Here is a 10,732-nt window from a genome sequence, read left to right on the forward strand (position 1 = left end):
CAGGGAAGGAGTTACTTAAAGTGATATGAAACCAATTTTTTTTCTTTCATGATTTAGAAAGCGTTTATTATATAGCAAACTATTTTTCTCTATGGGACCCTATGCGGTCATTAGGAACAATATAGTATAAGCTGATCACATGTGAAGTGTGGTCAACGGCAAAACAGCAGGATCAGTAGTTGGCATTATGGTATTTCTGGTTGACTGTATGAAAGAAACCAGCAATGACTGACTTATAGACAGTTATTATCCAACCATGCTGCTCTAAACAAGAGTTGTAACTACATAAACATATCATTACGCAAACATTGTTACAATAAATATACTATAAATAACTTTCACCTGTGTGGTCCCAATGATATAATTGTCAAGTTGCCATATAGTAACTGCTGACACTGATTTGGCAACTTGAACGCATTATTACAGTACAGGATATCTGAACAAGGTGGCTATCATTCACCCCTGTTGTTACTAGCTATTCATTCCCACTTTATATACATGCATTAGCTGCAACATATGAGGTGAAAACTACCTCAACCCTACATTGATCTTTTCAATTAATCCACTCCTGTTACTTAAAGGGACAGTCTACTCCAGAATTGTTATTATTTAAAAAGATAGATAATCCATTTATTACCCATTCACCTGCTTTGCATAAAAAACACTGTTATATTAATACACTTTTTACCTCTGTGATTACCTTGTATCTAAGTTTTTGCAGACTGCCCCCTTATTTCAGATTTTATGACAGGCTTATATTTAGCCAATCAGTGCCCTCTCACTTGTAAATTCAGGGCGCGGTCACAGTGTTATCTATATGAAACACATGAAATTACGCCCTCTAGCTGTGAAAAAATGCCAGATGCATTGAAATAAGGGGTGGCCTTCAAGGTTTAAGAAATTAGCATATGAGTCCACCTAGGTTTATCTTTCAACAAAGAATGCAAAGAGAACAAAGCACATTGATGATAAAAGTGAATTGGAAAGTTGTTTACAATTGCATTCCCTATTTTAATCATGAAAGTTTAATTTTGACTAGACTGTCCCTTTAACGTACACTCTAGAGGGAATAGGCTCTGGTATTCTCCATTAGATTATGTGGTAATTTTGTTACTATAAATGATAAGACACGATACCATTATCCAATTACCACATTTATCCTCCATCTGGATACAGCCTCACATTGTTGTATTTTAACCCTTTTTGTGTGTTTTCATAGTTTTATTTAAATTTATCATAATAAAAGTTATATTTTAATTTCATACTGGAAATCTCCTTGCCTTTTAGTCTGGGCATAGAGTGCTGTTATTGCATTCTTTTTGTGGATCTTTATGTCTGATATTATTTCTAATGCAAAGCACCACCCCACATACCTATATACATACATATTTTATGTAATATAGCAGCAAACCTGCAATTTGCGTATTGATATAACAAAATAAGTATAAGTGGGGGCGGAGCCTATAGCTGTTGTGGAAGGACGTGTTTGTGGGGAGCTCCTGATCTTTGCTTGGCTATTAGGGGCTATCCCCTATTACAATTGGTGGTTTTTTTTTATTTATATTGAGGATACCTGCTAAGGTGCCCTGAGAAACCCCAGAGAGGTCAGTGGGTGCTTTCACAAAGGTGGATCTTCTTATGTTCCTCAGCCACGTGTCGGGGAAACCTGCACTGTGGCTTTGTTCACCCAAGTTGTTGGGGCCCGTTCCCCCCTCAAGATCGGAAGATCATTGGCAGCGTAAGTGCTGCACTACCATGGAGACTGCTATTCTGATCCCATTAAGTGACTTAATGGAAGATTTCTGTACAGCCATATTAGAAGAACTAAATGTAGCTTTCCAGCCTTCCCTAACTACTGAAAGGCAGAGTTTACAGCGATCAAGGTCTGAAGCTGATAAGAGAGAAACATTGCAGAAAGATATTGCTCAGACCGATTTTCCTAATTTGAAGCTGCAGAACAACATATAGGAACCCCTAACTACTACCATAACGGAACATGTCACAATCTTCACTGACTGGGAACCTGAGCCTATGGGTTGTGGAGAAACCTCTCAGCTGGATCGCATGTGAAAGACCCAAGAGAGATGGTCGACACAAAAAGCTTGACTCCCCGATCTAGGGTTCTGTTACTAGATGCGGCTCATTTATTGAGTCTGGTCATGAACACTGGCTGCACGACTTGGCCATGCGGTTTCAAGATTCCGGAGTTAATACAACCTGCTGGGAGTACAGACTCTCACATTAGTTGTGAAAGGAGCGTTGAGCGGTCACATTTCTCTGTGAGCCATGTTTGCAGACAGAGTCACTGGAAATTGGGCATTGGCTGATATTACTGCAGGACTGATATAGGATATATTTCCAACAATGCAGAGACACCGGCAGTATGTATAACTGGGAAAAAAAACTACACTATGAAACTAACTGCCACTCTTTCACTGCCAAATATGACTCCACTCTTTGGATTAAACTCTATCTCTATAACTGCCGTACCCTAATGATGGCAACTACGCCTGATGTTTGGGGGACTTTAATATTTCACGCTAAAATGTCAGGCTTGGTTTTAGAGTAAATACTGCATAGCCCATCCCTTCTCAGTATTTAATAATGTCCCTTAGAACTGCAGCATTTCACCTCTTCAGTCTGGTAATGGTTACTGTTGTACATAACCTTTGCAAAGGGGGTTTATTACTGTTATTCTTTTCTCTGACTAAGTGAGCCGTGTGGACTGTTGTACAGTAGATTAGGAGCAACAGAAAGTATACTAGAGAGATCATAGTTCAGGATTTTAAAACTTTGCAGTTACATATCAGAGCTGTATTATATGTATATTATTAATCACTATCTGAGTAATAGTACATAGGCTTAGGAAAAGGAAGCAATACATTTGTTTAGTGATATTGCTAGTCTCAGAACTGATGTGCTGCCATAGTAATATATTATGTGTTATATATACAGTAATTGTGTTGATTGAGCTATTAGGTGTTTTAAATATCATTTTTATTTTTCACAAACAGGTTAGACATAGATAAACTTTTTCTCCTATCTATGTATCGTTGATATAATCTCTGAAGACCCCTTTAAAGGGACAGTCTAGGCCAAAATAAACTTTTATGATTCAGATAGAGCATGTAATTTTAAACAGTTTTCCAATTGACTTTTATCACCAATTTTGCTTTGTTCTCTTGGTATTTTTAGTTGAAAGCTTAACCTAGGAGGTTCATATGCTAATTTCGTAGACCTTGAAGCCCACCTCTTTCAGATTGCATTTTAACAGTTTTTCACCACTAGAGGGTGTTAGTTCACGTATTTCATATAGATAACACTGTGCTCGTGCACGAGAAGTTATCTGGGAGCAGGCACTGATTGGCTAGACTGCAAGTCTGTCAAAAGAACTGAAAAAAGGGGCAGTTTGCAGAGGCTTAGATACAAGATAATAACAGAGGTTAAAAGTATATTAATATAACTGTGTTGGTTATGCAAAACTGGGAAATGGGTAATAAAGGGATTATCTATCTTTTAAAACAATAAAAATTCTGGTGTAGACTGTCCCTTTAACACCTAATTTAATTCTGCCAATTCATATTTGGGCATAGCCCTATATTTAATATTTGTTTATTTTCTGGGATAGGAGTCCTACAGTGTGATATAGGATTTGTTCATAGTAATATGCCCAGACCAGCTGTGGTAGTATGGTATATGGTTCAGAAATTTTGTTGAGTATTATGTCAATATAAGGGGCCCCAGAGCCTATAGTAAATATAGTAAAGATTTTCACAATTGATCTATGTTGTTGTTTATTAATATAAGTCAAGGTTTCTAGAGTGGCCCTATCACCATTTAGACAAACCTCCTATGTCTCATAATTTCGATTTTAAAGGTCCAACAGAGGCCTTTGTAGGTCCAGGAGGTAGAAAATGAGAGCTTGTGTCTTTTCTCTGTTATTGTGGTGCAGGCACGGTTTTAGTTATGTTGATATTGTATATTGGTATTCAATGTGCTCTTGACATATACATGTACTTGCAAATGCTATGGAAAGGGGGAGCTGGTACTCTGGTTATTTGAAACTTGTTTTGTATCTCTCTAAATCTCTGTTTGTAACAGACTCCTCTGTATTTTCGTTTACATGTACCTGTTACTCCTGCAAATTATTTCTCAATAAAAAAACATTTAATAAAAAAAAGTATAAGCGGGGATTGCCTATCATAGTGCCATTGTTTATCTTGTGTCTAGAGATGATTTAGAAAGTGCATGCAATTTTAAACAATTTTCCAATTTTACTTCAATTATTTAATTTGATTCATTCTCTTGATATCCTTTGATAAAAAAAAAACATATCTAATTAGGTTTAGTGGCTGCTGATTGGTGGCTGCACATAGATTCCTTGTGTGATTGGCTCACCCATGTGCATTGCTATTTCTTCAACAAAGGATATCTGAGGAATGAAGAACATTAATTACTATAAGTAAATTGGAATGTTGTTTAAAATTGTATTCTCTATCTCAGGGGTCAGCAATCTTGGCACCCCAGATGTTTTGGAACTATATTTCCCATGATGCTCAGACAGCCTAAAAAGTGTCATGAAAGAAAAAAATTTGGTTTCATATCCCTTTAAACTGCAAAGTCACAGTCTGCCCTAGACATGAGCATTCTGATTCAGATGATTGCAAAATATCACTAATATAGCTGTATTCTTTACATTTGGCCCCTTTATCAAAAAAATTAACACTTTAATGACAGCACAGAAAAAAAATATTCATTTGTTTATGTGGGTAAAATAGTTACTTTTGCTATTTTTTTATTTTTTTGTAACTTGGGGTGTTAGCTTTTAGGGGGTTAAGTAGTGTAGATGTAGTTTGCGATAGGCGTTGTGGTGGTTTAGGGGATGATAGTGTAGGAAATTTATTTTGGGTTTGGGGTGTGGCAGTTTAGGGGTTAATAGTGTAGGGAGTTTATAGCGGTGGGGTTGTGGCGGTTTAGGGGTTAATAGTGTAGCAGGGTAATTTGCAATGGGGATGTGGCGGTTTAAGGCTTAATAGTGTTGCGGGGTAGTTTGCGGTTGGGGGAGTGATGGATTAGAGGTTAATAGAGTAGCAGGGTAATTTGCAATGGGGATGTGGCGGTTTAAGGCTTAATAGTGTTGCGGGGTAGTTTGCGGTTGGGGGAGTGATGGATTAGAGGTTAATAGAGTAGCAGGGTAATTTGCAATGGGGATGTGGCGGTTTAAGGCTTAATAGTGTTGCGGGGTAGTTTGCGTTTGGGGGAGTGATGGTTTAGAGGCTAATAGAGTAGCAGGGTAATTTGCAATGGGGATGTGGCGGTTTAAGGCTTAATAGTGTTGTGGGTCAGTTTGCGGTTGGGGGAGTGATGGTTTAGGGGTTAATAGTGTAGCAGGGTAATTTGCAATGGGGATGTGGCGGTTTAGGGCTTAATAGTGTTGCGGGGTAGTTTGCGGTTGGGGGAGTGATGGTCTAACAGAGACAATCTAAGAGATAACTATATACCAGAAAGAGAAGTGCTACCAGGTGGCGACTGGCCAGAGAACAAGCTATTGAGCCAGTTTTGCTTCTTAGTTGAGCGTTTCTCTTTCTTGTATATGTGTATTATGACCTTAGGGAAAGTCTCCCTATGGGTGTCTAACGGCTGCTCTGGTAATGCGCAGCCACAGGCAGTTTCAGTAATTGTCTTTTCAGACAGATAGCTGAGCCTTAATCTCTGTACATTAATTTGACACTTTGACAGTAGATCATACCCACTGTGCACCCTGTAATATTCACTCCCCATAATAACAGAGGTAACCTTACATATACTGTCTGTCTGGCCGGTGGACGCTCTACCTGCATTTATAGAGTAACAGACCGATTACTCTTTGAGAGTGCTGCGCAGCAGCCATCTTTCTTTTGGGCAAGCTATTAATCTACTAAATGGGGAGTGAGGGCAAAGCCATAGAGCTGTGCAGAAAAGGCAGATATAGAGCATACCTACTCTGTCTAATTGTAAATCCGGCCCTGGGTGATGGGGGAAACCAAACGTAGACTCCTTGCCCAATGTGCTTAGAGGTCTATGGCTGCACCTCACTGACGAGGCCCACAGAAGGCTGAAATGACCATCTAGGACTCATGTTCCTTCCTCACAGAGGGATTTCTTGATATTTTGGGGCTGGATTGTCCTTTTTTAGGTGGGATCAGACTGATAAACTTCAGGAGGGTTCTTCTCCATGAAAAGCACAATTTCACTAAAAGAGGCTGCTACCAGGTAGTAACCCACAATAGATCAAGCCACTGAGTAGTTGTTCAATCCTTGTTGAGCACTTCTTTTTCTTGTATAAGAGACAATTAGTCTAAAATATTTTTTTCTGCAAAATATCTCTGACCTTTTTGGGCATAACTACAGGGGTCTCATAGGTATCAGTTGAGTCTTGGCTCTCACCTCTAGGAGGTCCATCTGGCCCTCTAAAAGGCAGTGGCCAGAGGTATCAATGGAGGTTGGACCCTCGTCCTTAGTGCTTTAGAATAGAGGTCAATACTGGATTACAAACGTTATCACCTTATTTTCACTGTTATGACTCAAAGACTCATCTATACAAAATAGCAAAATTGCCACAACACATTATCTTAGATGATTAATGCAGTGGGTGTTACATTTCTAAAAAGGTTTCCTTAAAGGACACTTGGTTTTATAGACATTTAAGACTTGAATTAAAGTCCTATTTTTTTTATTTCACAGACTTATTTTGTTTACAAATTAGCAGACGAGGAATTCAGCACTGCTGTCAATCTGTGTAACTAATTGGTCGTTCTAACTCTTCTCATCTTAAGAGCCACTCTGAACTTATCAACACAAATACGCCTCAAAGAAATAAATATATACAATAATTTGCTTTCCTAGAAGACTTGAGGAACCAGCACAGATCTACACTTTGGGAAGAAATGACTTACTGTATGTGCTAATGAAAATTTTAATTTTGCAAAATATCAGCTATAGTGTATCCTCTGAACAGTTTACTGGAAAATAAACAAAGAATTAAAGGAAGTGTCTGTCAGCTTTTTATTTAAATTATAGGATATTGAATTGTAAATTACAATATACAAAAGGTAATCTGCATAATGGCCCTCCTTTACAATGGTTTATTTTTAAATTGACCGTGGTTCTATTCTTCCAAAGCAATTTATACCAGCATATTCCATAACATATACACATGATGAGGCATCAAGCATAAAGAAAATATTTATATTTGCAAGTCAACTTTAGTTTTTTGCTCTTGTCTGCTGCAAGTTCTGAAAGTCAATTGTCTTTTGACTATGCAAACATACACCATTGGAACTAAATCTTGTTTTTACAGATCAGTTTATCCAGTAAAAAAGATAATTTCACTAGGTTTTTATAAAAAAAAAATGCACACTGGAATGTGACAGAAAAATGCATTGTCCACTGAAAATGTAATCTTGTTTGTGTGTCAATAACTTTATCTAATTAATATGATAACTGCTTTAAGAATAGAGATGCATACTTTTTTTTTCCTGTGTCTCATCATTGGCAGTAATATGGGAAGTGACAGAAACCTAAAACCAAACGCAGTGTGTTAAATATAAATCTCTCTCATTCTCTCTCTTTATATCCATCTCTCTTTCTCTTCTCTCCCTAACTCTCCCTCTCTTCCTATCCCTTCCCCAGACGGTAATCATAAACATTTATTCAACATATCAGTTGAAGATGACATATTTCATCATTAAGGGGATATCAGATATACCTGAACTGCAAGTTCCAATATTCATTTTAGTTCTAATCATATATCTTGTCACACTTGCTGGGAACATGACAATTCTCATACTTGTCTGTACTAAGTCTATTCTTCACACTCCAATGTATTTTTTCCTGGGGAACTTATCCGTGTTAGACATCTCCTCCAGCACTGTAACTCTTCATAAACTTCTAATTAATTTCTTATCTGGGAATAATAAAGTTTCTTTTTTAGGTTGTATGGCCCAGTTGTATGTTTTTGCATCTTTACTTGGTGCTGAGCTCTTGATTCTGACAGCTATGAGTTATGATCGATATGTAGCTATCTGTAAACCTTTACACTATCACATGATCATGAGTGGTAGAGTTTGTCTTCTCCTGGCCAGTGCATGCTGGGCCTGGGGTCTTTTGGAAAGCTTACCACATGTTTATATAATATCCAATTTCTCATTTAATGGTTCAAAAGTGATTAACCACTTTTTCTGTGACTTTTTACCACTTAAACAGCTTTCTTGTAGTGATACATCAGCTTTGGAACTAGTGACCTTCTCTAGTGGACTTTTCCATTCTTCCTTCTCAATGTTTTCAACATTTATTCCTTATATTTTTATTATTGTTGCCATCCTCAGGATCCCTTCCATTGCTGGAAGACGTAAAGCCTTCTATACGTGCTCCTCACATTTAACAGTTGTGATTCTTCTCTATGTGACGCTTATCTCTCAATACATGATTCCAGCTTCTATTAACAGCTTGGATTCCAACAAATTTTACTCTCTCTTTAACACAGCTGTTGTCCCTATGCTAAATCCGCTTATTTACAGCTTGAAAAATAAAGACGTAAAGTCGGCATTGAGAGGAAAACAAAGATAGTCAAAGGTTAAACTATTGCCATGTGATTAAAAACTTGGGCTGAGACTTTTGACAATGGAAAATCAAATGTAATTGGCGGCACTCAAAAGGGTTTCAAATAAAAAAAAAATTACCTTTTATTTTGAAATGTTAAAAACGTCACAAATGAGGACAATCATCTTTTATGCGTTTCATGCCTCTCTGCACTAAATCATACTGTTGACAATGTAGGCTACTTGTGGAGTAACAAAAAGGATTATACCTTTTAGAAAACCATCTGCTGCTTATGATAATTTACATAAATAACCATCAATGAAAGAGACAATCACTTTCCGGAAACCTGTTTTATCGCTTGTCAGCTGTTTACATGAAAGGTAAAATAATTATTTGTATTAAAATGTGTTATAAAAAAATTACATCAACTTAACTTCTGGAAAATATTACAGTTTACAAATGAATAAAAACATTTTCAATCAAAGTCAGTACAATTGTGTGGTTATTTTTACTATACAGGAAAAAGTCTTCCTTCTCAATTGTCATCTATGTATCTTTATAGATGTGACTTTTAAAAAATGAAGATTTCCAATATAAATTTTCAAATTACAAATATGAACGTCAGATCATTTCCACCAATCAGATGGACCACATGCAAATAAAATCCATAAGATCAAAATTTAGGGATCACTCAAATATTTCAATTTAAAAGTAACATAATGAGAGCAAACAAATATAGTATAATTATACAAAATTATATGTTATGCCAAGAGATACCCCCATTACATGAGTTTCCCTGTTACAATGGAATATGGATATAAATGGCCAAACAAACCAAGAATAACAAAATAATTAAAGGGACAGTCTACACCAGGATTTTATTGTTTTAAAAGATAGATAATCACTTTATTACCCATTCCCCAGTTTTGCATAACCAACACAGTTATATTTGTATACTTTTTACCTCTGTGATTATCTATTATCTAAGCCCCTTCAAACTGTCCCTTTATTTCAGTTCTTTTGACAGACTTGCAGTTTAGCCAATCAGTGCTGGCTCCCAGATAACTTAACGTGCATGAGCACAGGGTTATCTATATGAAACACATGAACTAACACCCTCTAGTGGTGAAAAACTGTTCAAATGCATTCTGAAAAGAGGTGGCCTTCAAGGTCTAAGAAATTAGCATATGAACCTCCTAGGTTAAGCTTTCAACTAAGAATACCAAGAGAACAAAGCAAAATTGGTGATAAAAGTAAATTGGAATTTTTTTTAAAATTACATGCCCTATCTGAATCATGAAAGTTTATTTTGGACTAGACTGTCCCCAGTGGCGGATCCAGGGGGGGGGGGGGCAACGGGGCAATTGCCCCCCCCCCCCCCCCCCGAGAATATGAGAGAGGGCTCCTATTCTGCCGGCTCATACCCGCAGTCCCGCACCCACTATCTATTGATAGTGCTCCCTCTGCCCCAATGATTACTTCTTAGTGCCAAATTGCCAAAGCGAGAGTCAGCAGTGCACCCTGACCCAATGGCAATAAACTAACACCCCCCAGGCAGCTACCAGAACTCCACAGAATATACTACAGCAGCTGCTGCCCTGAGCTGCTCATGATGCTCAGATAACGTGCAGTCACCTGCCAAGCGCTCACGCTGATTGGTCACGACTCAGGGAGTACCAATCGATTCGCCAATCAGGTTGCGCCGCTTGCGCACCTGTTCTGCAGATCCACGTCACTCACACAAGACAAGAGCAGCACTAAATGAACGCCTGCCGCCGCGGCCCTATTATAAATTCAGGTACTTTAGTTTAAATGGCTGTAAATTTAGCCACTGATTTATCTTTCAAACGATGAGATTTTAGTGAGGGTTTTAAAAGGGAATCAGGGGAAAAAATATGGTCATCCTGACGACGTATGATGATACAGAAGTGCTTAGGGATAGTGTAATGTTTTTAAACACAGTAGCAAATACTAAATGCCCCCTCACTCTTAAAGACTTAAATGGCTCTTGTTTCTCATCTTTCTGTAAAATTATTTCATATGCATCTGTCTTGTGAAAAGATTTGTGGGTCCATTTTTTTCTCTTTCCCCTTAACTAAGACAAATTAAAGCTTAGCAGAAATGACAATAAAATTTACATTTTTCCAGTTTG

The 10,732-nt window shown here is 37.6% G+C and overlaps 1 protein-coding gene across 1 annotated transcript; it reads left to right on the top strand.

Annotated features, from left to right (window-relative positions):
• Positions 1 to 7,710: 7,710 nt before the first annotated feature.
• Positions 7,711 to 8,607, top strand: LOC128636651 (olfactory receptor 1038-like). Its single transcript, XM_053689644.1, has one exon. It carries the CDS (start codon positions 7,711 to 7,713, stop codon positions 8,605 to 8,607), a length of 897 nt encoding a protein of 298 aa, XP_053545619.1.
• Positions 8,608 to 10,732: the final 2,125 nt, after the last annotated feature.

The sequence above is a fragment of the Bombina bombina genome, chromosome 7 (assembly GCF_027579735.1).
Source record: "Bombina bombina isolate aBomBom1 chromosome 7, aBomBom1.pri, whole genome shotgun sequence".
Taxonomy (NCBI): Eukaryota; Metazoa; Chordata; class Amphibia; order Anura; family Bombinatoridae; genus Bombina; species Bombina bombina.

Excerpts from the sequence above, each read along its gene's own strand:
- LOC128636651 (XM_053689644.1), top strand. The coding sequence starts at position 7,711 with ATGACATATTTCATCATTAAGGGGATATCAGATATACCTGAACTGCAA.